The 16,056-nt window shown below is 36.4% G+C and overlaps 1 protein-coding gene across 1 annotated transcript in view; it reads right to left on the bottom strand.

The window, feature by feature from the left end:
* LOC140144149 (uncharacterized) overlaps positions 1-16,056 on the bottom strand; it is a 371,331-nt gene that overhangs the window by 338,185 nt on the left and 17,090 nt on the right. The window contains exons 10-11 of the mRNA XM_072165981.1: positions 15,919-15,966; positions 2,520-3,430 (exon numbers count right to left, since the gene is read on the bottom strand). Of these exons, the coding sequence (XP_072022082.1) occupies positions 2,520-3,430; positions 15,919-15,966 (959 nt within the window). The remainder of the gene's footprint in view (positions 1-2,519; positions 3,431-15,918; positions 15,967-16,056) is intronic.

The following is a 16,056-nucleotide window of genomic DNA, read 5'->3' as shown; positions in this document are numbered from 1 at the left end:
CAAAGTATTAATGTAAAGACAAGAAGGGAGTCTACAAACAATTCCAAAAACATTTTACTATTATCTTATAATATAATTTTCTGGTGTTCCAATTCCAATTCATGATGTGTTCATCACACCCAGGTATTTACAATGAGAATCTTTGCATAATTCTTCATCATTAACAAATTTACGAACACGTTTTTAATTAATCACTCTCTGGGGTATGCCACCTTGCAACTGACAAACTTCCCTATTGTGAGTTTGGGGATCTTGGCTTTAGGCACGTATAGCCAAACACAGTCCAACAAGCTGTGGCAAGTTTGCCTCTATTTTAAGAGCATAATGTCCATGGGATTGTCTGGCTCATGCTGGCGCAAATGTTAAAAAGCTTCTGTTTGCTAAGATATCCTGGTAACATTGCTCCAAAGCAGAACTGACAAGTCTTGATGTATCAGGAGACCAGCCGTACCTCTTCATCATTGTAGCCATCATCATTGTTGTCTTCGTCACCATCTTGTTCACTGCTATCTTTGACATCTTGGTCGTCATCTCCGCTGTTGCCATCATTGCTGCTCTCGTCATCATTGTCATTACTGTTGTCGCCATACGCGGCCTCATCACTTGCTTACATCTGACTTTGTACAATCACAATCATTCGAACCAGCTACCAATGGCAAATCTTTTAGCTGGAGTTGCATCCGTTTTTATTTTGAACACATATGTCCAACAATACGCCACATCTATCATGTTCTCTAAATACAGAGAAAACAAAAAGACAAAATCCAACATTAAAATATGCATGATTTGTAAAACAAAGAAGTAAATAAAACAGTAAAACAAAGAAAAAAAAACCCTGAAAACAAAATTGTGGGGCTGAAGCCAAAATATATTCTCAGAAACATTGTAGATCCGTAAATTAATGGCTGATGATAACGGCTAACTGAAATTTAAAAAAAATCTTGGGACTACTGTATGGTTTAATAATTTAACTAATAAGATTGATTCCAAATCAAATCCAGCTCACCTCAAAACAAATTTTTCCTAGATGCTCTTTCATCATGGAAATGAATGTATTGGAAAAACATATTGAGCTTACAGTTGACTATATGCAATGTGTACTTGTCACCATGGCTACCTCTTTGCCACTATTCAATCCACCAATGCGTGGATAAGAAGCTTGAGATGTATGAGAGTAGTATCTTGCATTTTGCATGGTGAATAAACAATAGCTACAATAATAATATATGCAGAATTCCTATGATGCACAAGCTTTTCCTAAATAATTATAGTTTTTCGTTCAAATATAGCAACAAATAATTTTATTATCGAGGAATACACACCACAATGGGTGCAAAATTCTGAAGCATGTTAGACACGGAGGTTCCCAAAATTTAAATGGCAGTTTATCCATATTATATTATTTTTAAAGGTCTTTCAATGAAATTGAGTACAAATTACATCATACCTCAACTGACTACCATACATTGAAAACAAAAAAAATGAAACTTGCTTACCGTTGCCAAACAACTGCTCTCCATATATACAAATCGTGTATTTGGTAAAGGGTTTCTCTGTCATTTTGTAGCTGGTATTAAACAGCCTCTAGCTTCTCTCTGAAGATCTGTCTGGAAATGAGCGAGGCGACAAATGGCGAAAGTCGTAGTGCTGCAATCCGTAGGTCTACTGTGAATGAAGTCATGATCGAAACTGATGCGATCGTGACACAATTGTTTGATAATATGGTTGGTGTAATCGCGGAGGGGGGGGGGAGCTGCTGTGGGCCCACCTGACGACACACGGCACATGCCTCAAACTATGGGAGAACATGTATCAAACCGTGAATCACTGGTATTGAGCAGGACCTGAGCCGTGAGATTCAAGTTATGCATCACAGGACTTGGGTTATCAAACACAATGACGACAATCCCCCTCCGAGCTGTAAAAGTCCCCGGTTCTATCCATGTGGGCAAACTTCTAGGCTAGCAAGGTTAACATCTCGAGACACTTGATGAGCCAACCAATGGGGACGATCTGTTTACCACTGAAGATAGTCACTCAGCAATGCAGTTGCCAGTTCTTTTTCAATGAATATCATCAAAAATATTGAGATCAGGAAGCAAGACACCATCATGATCAGAGACGAGGTGCAATCTCAGTCATGTCTTTGACAATCTTCTTGGAAAAAGAACTGGCAACCGCGTTGCTGAGCACTCAGCTTCAGTACAAAAACAGAAGATCGTCACAACAACAATAGCGTAGAAAAAGGAGTCTGATAGACTTCGAAACATCCATAGTGAGTACTGTTTTACTGGACTAGAAATATGAATAATCTGCTATTGAATGGATGTTAATAGCACAAACAAAGAGCATGAATGAGAACAAATTTATGTCCAGGCTAATTTGCCATTCTGTGAGGGCACACTCATGTTATGACACCAAAGCACCATGTGGAGCATGTTAGCAATTAGTATCACTGGATAGAGGAGTACATGCATAAGTAACAAAATTGAAAATAAAATACTAAAGAATCATCCTACCTTTGTGAAGCTACTTTGAGGTTGCTTCTTATACATAATGCTGATAATGTTGTCATACAGTGTTCTTAAATGGTCAGGAATTCCACTGCTTCCGCTAGTTTCAGACCAGTAATAAATGACCAAAAGTACTATCAAAGGCGTACTGGTATCCAAGGTCAACTTGTTCTCATCTATAAAGTTCACCAAACTATCTCCTAGGGATTTTGTTTCACTGTCTTGTTCGAAAAACCTTTTTACATACTTTTTAACATTTTCCCTGGTCATCTTCTTTAGTTCTAAGCGTTTATACCCAGGAATATCCTTCATTTCTTTTTCTCCCCATGGTCTTGTTGTTACTAGCACACGACAGTCTTCCAATTTCTGATTTTTCATTACATCTGCCACCCTATTACCACCTTTCTTCTCAACCTTACTTGACATAAGGCCTGGTGCTTCATCAAGTCCATCAAAAATGAAAAATATTGACTGTTTCAGATGCTTAATGACTTCTAGAAGTTTCGTAGGCTTAATGATGTCTGAAAGTAGGTGCTCACAAATTGCATCTTCAATAAGGGTATCCTTATCAACTTTCGCCAGATCAATGATAAAAAGCAGTCGGATGTTTTGAAGCGTTGTTCCCGCGCACCAATCATGAGCTACCTTGGCACAAAATGATGATTTTCCTTGTCCAGGATCTCCTACAAGGAGAAAACGTCTACTCACTTCATCTTCTTCAATCTTGAACAGTTCTTCATATGATTCTAGGCTTTCTTTAATTGGTTTAGCTTTCGGCCCAACGTTGCGATCTATGGTTACAGGTATATAGATTTGGTCAAAATCCATCCACTCGCCTCCCCACGGATAAACCTGCTTCTTGCAAATGTGACCCAAGTAGTGCTTTCTCAGTTTCTTAGCAATGTCATCTATCAAATCTGAATAAATAATCAAATAATACATAAAAATAAATAAATGACAAATATATAATAATAATAATAATAATAATAAAAATATCAATAATGTTATCAATAATCAATCAATCAATCAATGATACATTAAGTTATTTTCATTATATTCCATTTTTAGCGAGATGCTCACTCGCTTGATCCAAATTATATTTTTTTTGTTTTAATTCGGATATTTTTGCAAATTAATTTGCTTCTTTTTTGTTAAGTAATATATTAAGTCTATTTGTTTTGTATACTTGTTATGTCCGACTCCATATCTAACTCTATTTTCCAACCCTTTGCCTTTGACAGCTCTCTGCACCCGTTTGATAAGTTTCTTGATAGCACCGATGTTACCAGCCCCAAAGATATTCCTTGCCAGTACTACACCAATGAAAATATAAATACTCACGATCCCCCTATCAATACATGTACCCTGTCCTTGTTTCACCATAACGCATGCAGTCTCAACAAACATTCCAACGACATTGTTAACTATTTGGCCTCCTTGGACCATCACTTTAACATATATGGTTTTTCTGAAACCTGGTTTAATTCTGAAGATGAGGCTGCATTGATTGACATTGATAATTACTCAAGGGAGAACTGTGTTCGTCCAAACCGTCGTGGAGGTGGTGTCTCTTTTTTTATCAACAATGATATAAATCATTGCCTTAGACCCGACCTTTCCCTTGACTGTGCAGATTGCGATTCTCTCTTCATTGAGGTGTCCCAAAATTCTACAAAAACCATCATCGGTATCCTTTATAAACCCGAGTACGTTATTCACAGTGATTTTTTAGATCAACTGAGCAATACCCTGAACACCATTTCCAATGAAAAAACCCTGTTACCTGATGGGTGACTTCAACTTAGATTTGCTCGTACATGATACCGATCCCAAAGTTAGTGACTTTCTTAACATACTTTATTCCCATGATTTTATCCCATCAATTGATCGACCAACCCGCATTAAAACAAACATCCATGGACATACCAGCGCGACCTTGATTGACAACATTTTCACCAATGACATTTTATCCCAAATCAACTCCGGTATTATTGTCACCGACCTTTCAGACCATTTCCCTATTTTCCAAACCAAACAAAAAAACATGTAGGCCTAACGAAGTACCACGCACACCTGTAACAAAGAAAACACGGCATATGAAACCTAACAATATCAAAGGTCTAAACAACGCATTGTCCCTTGTTGATTGGTATCAGTTAACCAACATACTAGATCCAGACAGGGCCTACAACAGATTTAATTCTAAATTATCTACACTTCTGAACATACATTGTCCAATTAAAACTAATATAATATCTAAAGCGTAACTCACCCAAAAACCTTGGGTAACTAAAGGACTAATTAAATCGCTCCAAACAAAAGATAAGTTATATAAAGCTTACATTTTAAACCCATCAAATGATAATAAACTAAAATATAAAAACTATCGTAACCATCTAAACCTTCTACTTCGTCTTAGTAAAAAATTACACATCACCTCAAAAATTGAAAACAATAAACATAATACTAAAGAAATGTGGAAAACTTTAAATAATTTACTTGGTCGTAATAAAAAACTAAATTCCCTGATTTCTTTAACAATAATGAAGGTCAACGAATAACTGATAATCAAACTATTGCTGAACACTTTAATAATTTTTTTTTTTTTTTTGCATCAACCTTGCTAGTAAGATATCTGATCCACCTACTGACTTTAAACCTCCCCTGTCGTCTTATTCAAACCCCAATTCACTTTTTATGCATCCTACATCTCCAGATGAACTTGTTAAATTAACATCTGATTTAAAAAATAGCAACAGTAGTGGAACTGATGACATAAGTAATAATCTTCTAAAACAAATAATTCCATCCATTTGTGGTGTCCTCTCCCATATCTTCAATTTATCTATTGCCTCTGGAACTGTCCCTACTGCACTAAAACATGCTAATGTAACACCCATTTTTAAAGCAGATAATAAACATGATGTCACCAACTATAGGCCTATATCAATCCTTCCATCTATCTCCAAACTCCTTGAAAAAATTGTCTATGCACGGATCTTTAACTTCATTGAGCATCATAACATTCTAACTCCCCATCAGTTTGGCTTTAGGCCTAAGAGATCCACATACATGGCAATTAACGAACTTTATTGTAAAATAACAGACAACCTGGACAACAAACTTCACACAATTGGCATATTCCTAGATCTTAGCAAGGCCTTTGACACCATAAACCATGACATTCTTCTTGACAAACTCAATAAATATGGTATCAGAGGTCTTGCTAATGATTGGGTTAAGAGCTACCTATCTGGAAGACAACAACAGGTTTCCTTTAATAATGCCCTTTCTACTCCTGCAGATATCAATTGCGGAGTTCCTCAAGGATCGATTCTAGGACCGTTATTATTTCTTTTATATATTAATGATCTCCCACTTTGTTCTAAAGAACCCCATTTTATTTTGTTTGCCGATGACACGAATATCCTTTTCTCACATCAAAACCCTAAGACACTAGAAATAATAGTTAATAATGAACTTAATCATATTTCAAATTGGTTTAAACTAAATAAATTATCATTAAACATTAAAAAACTAATTATATTATTTTCAAAAATAAACATAATAACAAACCTGATATTGAAATTGATATTAAAATTAATAATACACCCATTCAAAAGTTCAGACCACCAAATTCCTTGGAATACTCATTGATCATAATTTGTCATGGACCTCTCACACTAAACATGTTTCTAAAATTATTTCTAAATACAATGGAGTTATTAGAAAGGTCAGACCCTTCTTGCCTCAAGAGTCTCTTCTAACTCTGTACAATTCCCTTGTATTGCCATATTTGTCATATGGTGCAATGATTTGGGCTGATCCCAATAATTCCAATATTGAATCACTCTTTCGATTGCAGAAAAGGGTAATTCGCACATGCAGGGTTGCCAAACCCGTGATTTGGGCGCCCAATTGGGCGATTTCCGACTTCCGTCCCGCGACAAAGAAAGTGCTCCCGCGATTTCGCGACATTTGGGCTACTTTGAAAATCTCACCCGCGAAATGTATTAAATGTTGGGCGATTTGTGACAAAGCCGACTTCAAAACTCGTTTTGTTGATCATGATTGCCATTCAACAAAATGGTCATTCAACAAAAGCACCAAACAACTAATTCAATAAACAAAAGTTACAAAACACTCTGTGGTAAGTGTGCTTCCCATGACAATGGCATGCACAGGGAGGGGGGCTGGTTAATCGCATCACATGTTGTTGCTAAAAACCACTTGAGCTGGAGGATTATCCTTAAAATATTCCCATCTAAATACTCACAAGTGGCTTAAGACGACTTAAGTAGCTTCTTAAATAGTGTCAGCGCTGCGGGGTGCCAAGTTTCTACTTCAACATAGGCATAAGTTTTTGTTTTTTTCAGTTGTCAGTTCTTTTGAAATAAAATGTGCAAACACCTACCGCACATTTTCTTTTGAAACGGCATGATGATCAAAAGCGAAGACAATAGGCCTATAACTGTACAAATCATACCGAACATGTCAAAAATTAAAATAAGTAGGCCTACCGTCATCATCCACGGACAGTCGGACCCGGCCGTTTTGGGTTTGATTAAAAATAGCATTAAAAAAAAAATTGTTAGTTTGTTTATGTTTCAGAATTTCCCAAAAATTAAAAAGGTAGTGCAAAACCCTGTCAAAAGTCAACTTTTTATTTTCCTTGCAGTTAATTTTTTTCTTTAATTTTTGAAAATGTTTATTAGTTTTTCATTATTTCAGCATTTCTCCCAAAATGTCACCAAAGGGTGTGCTTTCTTGGAGTTTAAACATTTTTTTTTTTCAGTTTTGTTTGTTTATAATTTATTTCAATATTTCCACAAAAATTCACAAATTAATTTTTCTTAAAGTAGGCCTATAACAAAAATCAGTTCTTGTTAGTTTTTCATAATTCATATCAGCATAAAAAAAATTGAAAGAAAGGGGTGTAGACCCCCGAGCCGATTTTTAATTTTTCTTTTTTTTAAAACTTTTTTCATTTTTTGTTAGTTTTTTATAAATTTATTTCAGCTTTTCCCTAAAACTGTGTGTAGAACCCCTCAAATCGACTTTAAATTTTTCTTCCACTTTTTTTTATTTAATTTTTTTTCTTCAGTTTTTTCAGTTTTTGTTGTTTTTTAGAATTTATTTCAGCATTTTCCAAAAAATTCAAAATAAAAGGGGGGTGTAGAACCCCCCTAAATCGACTTTAAAATTTTGGGCGATTTTTTGGCTATTTGGGCGACATTTCACGGCTAATACCCGCGACTTGGGCTAAAAAGTTTTGGCAACCCTGCGCACATGTACTAATTCTATTTGGCTAGCCCACACAGACCCACTCTTCACATCCTTAAAAACCCTTAAAATTCATGATATTTATAAAATCCAACTTTCTTCATTTATGTTTCAATTTCACCATGACCTTTTACCTACTGACCTCATTGAAAACAATTTTTTAAAGTTCAAACACTGTCCCACCATTATGACACTAGACACGCTCACGACCCATTTATTGAACCGTCCAATACTGTTCTGGCAAGCAATACATCCTGTTCACAAGGTCCGTTGGTTTGGAACAGTCTTACTTCAAACATAAAAAATTCCAGTTCTTTAGCCTCATTTAAATATTGTTTAAAAAAAACCATCATCGGTTGTTACAGTCATGCTACTACCCCGTAACGTGTGCTCCTAATTATTCAGCTGTCCCTATTCTGATCCTATTATAGTTACGCTCAATTATCCCTATTCCTTCTTCTTTCTTCTTCTTCCCTTCTTTGCTTTCTATAATCTAGTCGGATAACTTGTATTGTATTGTTTTGTCCCTATACCGTCACCAGTTTATACACATGATAAATTATATTTGATTAATTATTGAGGTCCCTGCAGCTCCACGCTATGCGTTTAGCAGGGTCCTCGTCAGTCAATATTATTCTAGTCATATTAATTATTATATATGATACATTATCTGTTTTGTAAATTGCCTATATCCACATATAAACATATTATTATATATTGTATATTAACGTCATGAACAGTAATATTATATATTACATAGATTATGTATTCAAGTTATATTAACCATCACAAATTATTATCAATATATCTTTTTGTTAATATTATTGCAATTTACTCTTATTATTAATTGTTATTATATTTATTAAACTATGTCTATTGTACTCAATGTTATTATTATATATGCTATGCTATGTATGATATTGATTGATAAAAAAAAAAAAAATTTGAAATAAATTTGAACATTACAAAAATACAGCGGTTCGTATATCTCTATGGCTGTCACATTGTACTTAATACTCTTCCCAGACTGAGGCATGGTGGATGATTTGGCACTTGGAAGGATGACAATTCAAGTCCCATGTTTTGCTCTATTTATGGCATCATCAACATCTGATTAGAGAAGTTGACAGTCATCAGCAATTCAGGCAATGGCAGAATGTTGGGCAGAGGTAGGCAAGTCGTTAATAAAAAGAAGAAATATCATAACGCCCAAATTAAGGCTCCGGGTACTCCGGAAACCTCTGGAAGCCAGTCAGAGTACAGTCAGTACACCAATTAAGGAAGTTGGAGTTGATACTAAATGATTGCAATTTGTTAATAAGTAATGGAAGACAATCAATATCGAATATTTTTGGAGAAATCTAGGTAAATTATATGGTCTTGCCCAACTCTGTCCAATTGTGAGCTAGATACTATCATGAAACACAAAAATATGTGAGTGTGAAATGCCCTTCATGGAGATGGTAGGGGGAATGTGATACTAAAAACAGCCCTCTCTATTATCACACAGAGAGAAATAGGTCTATATGTCTCAATCTGCAGGTTGGTTAATCACTGTTACCAGGACAGATTGGTGGGAAAGGAGGAGGGTTGGGATGTTAAGAAAATGTTTAGGCTTGATACAAAAGAAACAACCAAAGAAACAACCATTTCATCACATTAAAAATAACTGAATATAGTGTACGTTTTCCATAAGTGTTCCAACACATTTTGACCATAGTTGTAGATGACATCAAGTATACTACTACTAAACAAACAGAAAACAGAATTCTTTGTTGATATCTCAAAACAAAATACAAATTTGCTCTTGGACATCACTTTAACAATTGGGGAAGTAACCATTAAAAAGTCTCTGCTATCCGCAACATCGGTGCTATCTTTGAGGCTGAAATGACCAGGTCCAATCATGTCTCAATTCTCTCAAGCTCCAAGTTACATCTCCGTAACATATACCAGTGTTTTATTGACTTGGATACTTGTAAACAAACAGTTCAAGCTCTTATTATCTCATCTCTAAACTTGATTAGGCAATTACTCATTGACTTTGCAATGCTACATCTAAAAGACATTTGCAAACTCCAGACTCTGCAGAAGGGAGGAGCAGCAGATGGTGATTTTGGATGAGTGTAGATTGAGGTTGAAATTATTGTGGAATTCAATATGCAATTTATGCATGAAGTGTGCAGTCAAAGTGTTTTGTAGAAGTAGTACAAATATAGGTATCGACAGAAGACAAGACATCAGCAGTTATAATGCTGTGAAACTTTCATCCTACAGGAACATAGGAGACGAACAAATGTGTGTACATGAAGTTGACTTAGTAATCTATTGTAGATGGTTCATATGCTACCTATTGTGAAATTGTGCATTGCTTTATGGTAAATACTTGAAGTGAATTATATACATTATTGTTAACATTTAGGTTCCTTACAATTTATTCCTATCAATTTATCAAGGTAACATGTAGTGCACAAGAGTATTGGGAGGAAGGAGTATTGAATTTAGTAGCTTTTTGTTATGGTATACCTCCCTTTTCCAGAAAAATACAGAACTAATCTTTTTTGTATTAAAAAATATTATCCTATTTTGCCAAATGAAACATAGCTGAATCCTAATTCTTTAGTTAGTTCTCACTGGCAATAAAAGTTAAATATTAATATTTGACCAATTTTGGAAAATAAGGGCCATTACATGCTTCTTTTAGGGTGTTTTTCATATGCTTTGACAATCAAGCCCAAGCACTTGTACTAAGGCCAATTTCAAGCTATGCATTACAAATTTTGGAAAACTCATTTTCTAATATCTTTTATAACTAATTATTAAAATCAAAATTAACATAAAAAAATCGGGTTTTTTTTATCAAACTCATGGCCTATACTATAAACTTTGTATGCTTAGACTTGTGCCAAGTCTTTGAATTTTGTGACTGCAATTGTCTGGTATCATGCAAATTTTACATTTTTGGCCCATTTTATGCTTTGATGCACAACTACCGACAGATGACAGAAAACAATGTGAAATGGTATTGTGTAGATTGCACAGCACCATGCATCATTTGTGTGAACCTAGTGTTGAATGGACAGAGGCCCTTGAATGTGATAAGTGCAAGGGATAGACTCGGGGATGGACTCATGCTGACTGTGGTGATGTGAGTGAGATTACAATAGGATTGTGTTAGAACAGGATATACATGTACAGTGGATGTGTCCATCATGTGATTACTAACTTTTCACTGTCAGATTTGGACAGTACAGCAACAGTATCAGAAAGTGAAGAAGATACAAACCAGAGAAAAAATAATAATGAAGACATCTTTTAGAAACAGCTTATATTAATATAAATTAATTACCAGAGTATCAAAAATAAGAAAGCAGACTGACTTCAAAGTACTAATACACCAGACAAACAGACATAATAGCAGGCAACAAAACATTGTTGTACACTAGTATCCCCAACTCTGAGATAACACCAGAACATTACCAACGTGATCTGAATATCAGCAGAAGAGGGTGTTGGAGGGATCAGGTGAAAGTTGATGGTGCCAACTAGGCATAGCAAGCAAACCATACAATTTTGTTGCAAAAGCTTCATTACTATGTATCAGGAATAATGTGCTTTATTGGATTCAAAGTTTTCTTTCTGGTAGAAAACAGAGAGTTATCTTTGGCGGAGCTAAATCTGATTGGGCTTCAGTCACATCGGATGTTCCTCAAGGTTCTGTTTTGGGGCCCATCTTGTTTCTGTTATTTGTAAATAACATTAATGACAACTTGTCCTCTCCCTTATTTCAATTTGCTGATGACCATACACTTGTATGCTGTATTAGAACTTTTGAGGATCAAGTTGCTCTGCAGAAAGATCTTGACACAATTCACAGGTGGACCACTGAGAATAAACTCCCCCTGAATGCTTCTAAAAGTGTGCTGTTGTTCATTTTTCGAGGTCTAGGGCTTGCAGTCTTTTTTTACATACAAGTTAGATGGTATTCCAATTAAGGTTGTTGATGAATATAAACTGCTTGGTGTTGTTTTCAATTCTTCCCTATCGTTCTCTTCACATGTTGATAAAATCTGTAAAAAGGTTTCTCGCCTAACTGGTTTTGTCATAAGAACTTCTCGCCATATGCACTTCAGTGCTCTTATGCATCTATTTAAAGCATTGATACTCCCTCATCTTACTTACTGTGTTGTTATTTGGAATCCTGGTCAGACTGGCCTGCTTGATAGGTTAGATAAGAGTCAGAGAAAGATTTCTAAAGTTCTGATGTATAGGAAGAGGTGTCCTTCTGATCTTTCATATGAGTCTAGATTAGATGAATTTGTATTACTTAAAACATGCGACGTATTTGATTTGTTGAGGTTGATCTTCTGCTTTAAATTGGTTGATGGAATTAGTCCCTCTTTTTCTTTTTGCCAATTTTTCAAGCCTTCTAAGGTTTAGGGAGTTTAGGTATCTCCACTGTAGTTCTCATACCAATGCCTTTTTCAACTCTGTTTTTGTTTCCTATCCACGTTTGTGGAATGAACTTCCCACTGATGTCTGCTCTGCGCCCTCCCTTATTACCTTGTTTAAGGCCATGTGTAAAGAACATTTTATGATGTAATTATGTTTTTCATATGCATGTTTACTTGTCAAAAAATTGTTTTTTCCTTCATTGCAATTTCTGTTTTGAAATCTTTTGTCAGTTATCATTTTGTCTAAATTTAGGAAATTTAGCTGTATAATTTGAGTTTACATGTAGGGCCACTCTAAACTTTGTTCACATGTGTTTTAATTTTTTGCTGCCTATCTTGTGCACTGTGGACACATCCTGTGTGCATAAGTTATGTCATAGAGTGTTTCACTCACTTTTTTTCTACAAATGTTTTTGCTTTAATTAATGCATATCTTGTATCTATATTATTATTATTATTAGATGTACTTTAATATAATCAGGAAAGAAGAACACATTGTGCTTGGACTGTTTAGTCTATTTCTTCTTTCCTGGATTGTCATTTAAATTGCTTTTAATGTTTTTTCATGTTTGTAATTTATGGCAATTGAAATAAATATTATTATTATTATTATTATTATTATAAACGGCCCCTTCTAATTAGAGGTACCAAGTAAAAAATATATCACAGTGACAAAGTGAGTAGACAAACTTGAGAACTTGCTTCAGAAAATCAACATGAAGACCAAAATCAGTGACATTATCATAACAGGGAACTTCAACTGAACATATGCTGGGCAGGTCCAAATATCACTGCAAATCACACCTTTTCAAAAGCAACAGCTTTAAAGCTCCTTGGCATTATACAAGATAATGGTCTTGTATGTACCAAAACACAAAAGCGAAAGTAATATCACCAGATGGCGAGACAGAATTGTTTGAAATCTTAGCAGGAGTACTTCAGGGGGATACCCTCCCCCCATACCTGTTTGTGATTGTCCTCGACTTTGCACTGAGAATAGCTATTGAAGGAAACGAAGAGGAGCTAGGAATCCATCTGGAAAAGAGGCAAAGTAGGAGAGTTGGCTCGGTGACAGACTTTGATTTTGCTGACGACATTGCACTGTTGTCTGAGGAAATACACCAAGCACAAGAACTGCTTCATAGAGTGGAGACTTCAGCTGCTAAAATGGGCCTGAAGATGAATGGAAGTAAAACAAAGTATATATCCTACAATAACAGGAGAGAAAGCATCACAACAAATGAGGGTGTAGAACTAGAGGAGGTAGATGACTTCAAATACCTAGGCGCTTGGATGAAAAGCACAGAAAAGGATGTAAAGTTACGTAAAGCAGCAGCATGGAGGGCGTGCAGTAAACTAAAGAAAATCTGGAGGTCAACTCTTACCAGGAGTTTCAAACTTTGAATTTCTGCTGCAACAGTGGAGTCGGTGCTGCTTTATGGATGCGAAGCATGGACCATCACCCCTAACTTGCAAAGGGTCTGGATGGCTGCTACACCTGTATGCTAAGAACTGTTCTGAATGTGCATTGGAAGGAACATACATCAAATGCAGACCTATATGGAGATCTTCCCAAATTAAGCCACAAGATCAGGGAAAGAAGAACCCGGTTTGCTGGTCACTGTTCCAGAAGTGATGAGCCCGCATCAAAAATGGTTCATTGGACACCCAAGCATGGGAGGCGGAAACCTGGGAGACCTGCTCTGACCTACATTGACATTCTGAAAAATGGCACTGGACTGGAGGCAGCAGACTTCAAGACAGCAATGGAGGACAGGAAGTTGTGGAAAGTCATCACAGTTCGAGGACACCACTCGAATTGAGCAAGCAAGCATGGTCTTGAACAGGTTGTAGATAAACCAACCAGAAACTACCAGAGGAAGGTTGATCAAGAGAAAATCAGACAAGAACTCCTTGATTTAAAATAGAAGTATGACGTAAAAGGCAGGAGATTCAGTGCAAGAAAAGTGGGATTATCTCTACAGAGAATTAAAAAGAATAATGCAAGATCACATTCCTACCAAGAGGAGTAATAACATAAGACAATTACCCTGGTTCAATTGAAGCTTGAGAAGTCTGACAAGAAAAACACAACAAAAAATACAGTGATTTACAGTGCTGGACAGAAAGTGTTGTCACCAGACAAGGAGAGCCTTAAATAAAGCTAGATATGAGTATATCAGGGAGAAGCTCAATACGTCTCTTCCAATATTTTTTAACTTGGGCTCTATCGATCCAATTTAATATCAAAATGGGACTGTGCATTTTGGCGTAGAAGTACCTATTGCGTGTGCAAAGACAGATTCGCAGATGCACGGGTGGACACAGTTGTTCGGCTAGAATGCAGTATCAGATAATCACGCCTCTGCTTTTACAAAGCCAGGGGTATAAAAGAAGATCATATAATAAATAAATAAATCTTCATCTTTAGGGAGTGTTCAGAAATACTTTGGTGGTGATGGTCATGGTAGGGGGGATGCCATAAAATCTGGCACAAAAAATTACTTGGGGAGGATATAGAGAATATAGTGGAGTATAAGAGAGAGTTAAGGCTTGGTGGGGTATTAGAGAGAGTATGGGTCAGCCTGGTGGTGTTTTAGAGCGAGTGAGTGTCTGGTGGAGTATAAGAGAGAGTGAGGGTCTGGTGGGGTATTAGAGAGAGTGTGGTCCAGTCTGGTGGTGTTTTAGAGAGATTGATGGTCTAATGGGGTATAAGAGAGAGTGAAGGCTTGGTAGGGTATAAGAGAGAGTGTGGGCCAGTCTGGTGGTGTTTTAGAGAGAGTGCGTGTATAGTGGAGTATAAGAGAGAGTTAAGGCTTGGTGGGGTATTAGAGAGAGTATGGGTCACCACTGGCATCACCACTTTCATGGAGACAACAACTTGGTTAAGAAAGGCAGAAGACAGAAAGAGATGGAAAATACTGGTAACTTGGTGAGGTATATTGAGTTGGCATAGACCCTTTAAGTCTACTGTTAGTCAAAGACCATTAGCATATCGACATCAGACATCATTTATAACTTTGACCCAGTTTCAGTACCAGAACAATGTGGTCTTTATGGACCAATTTACAATTTTACAATATTTTAGCCCAATATGAAGTAGTTACCAGGCTAAAAAGACAAGTTCACAAGGCTATTCTGGTTGATTTCTGCCAGGTAGATGGAGTTGGCCAGCCCAGTAATATAGCAATGCAGGCAAGCTTTCAAATGACTTTCCTGGAACAAATTCGTGCAAATCAATTTAAGAATTTTTAGCCTGCCAAAAAATCTTTGCCCTCCCTCTATAATTCACCACCATGGGAGTACACATAATTATTGCACTACCCCTAAGGAGCAGGTCATGGCACGGTATAGGTATTTAAAATCTATGACATAACACAGTAGCAACTTGGGACGGTATACCTTAAACCAGTGTCTAACAGTGGCAAGGGGTGTAGATATCCTAGAAAAATGCATTTAAAAGCAAGTCCCCTATTCCCGCTAACAATTTAACCGGCTGGTATGTTAGCTGTCATTAATCAAATGTGAACATTGTGTAATCTCAATACGTCCCTGGTTAGACAAGCATACTCAGAAGCCAAAACATCACATGTATGTGCGTGTAGGGGTGGGGTGCGTGAGTTGAGTGTGTAGAGGGGGTGCCTGTTTTGTGGAATTATTATTCTTACCTTCATCCTTATTGCTTTCCGGATCAGTTTGTCTTGTTGGTGGTTGATCTGTTCAAGAATAAAGGAAAACTTTACTTTATTTGAAGGTTCACTTCCAAGATGTAAGTTCCAAGTTCATTTGTTAGCTCTAAAGGAGAG

The sequence above is a fragment of the Amphiura filiformis genome, unplaced genomic scaffold (genome assembly GCF_039555335.1).
Source record: "Amphiura filiformis unplaced genomic scaffold, Afil_fr2py scaffold_42, whole genome shotgun sequence".
Taxonomy (NCBI): domain Eukaryota; kingdom Metazoa; phylum Echinodermata; class Ophiuroidea; order Amphilepidida; family Amphiuridae; genus Amphiura; species Amphiura filiformis.
The sequence above is the reverse complement of the archived record's forward strand: the minus strand, read 5'-3'. Positions and strand labels throughout refer to the sequence as shown.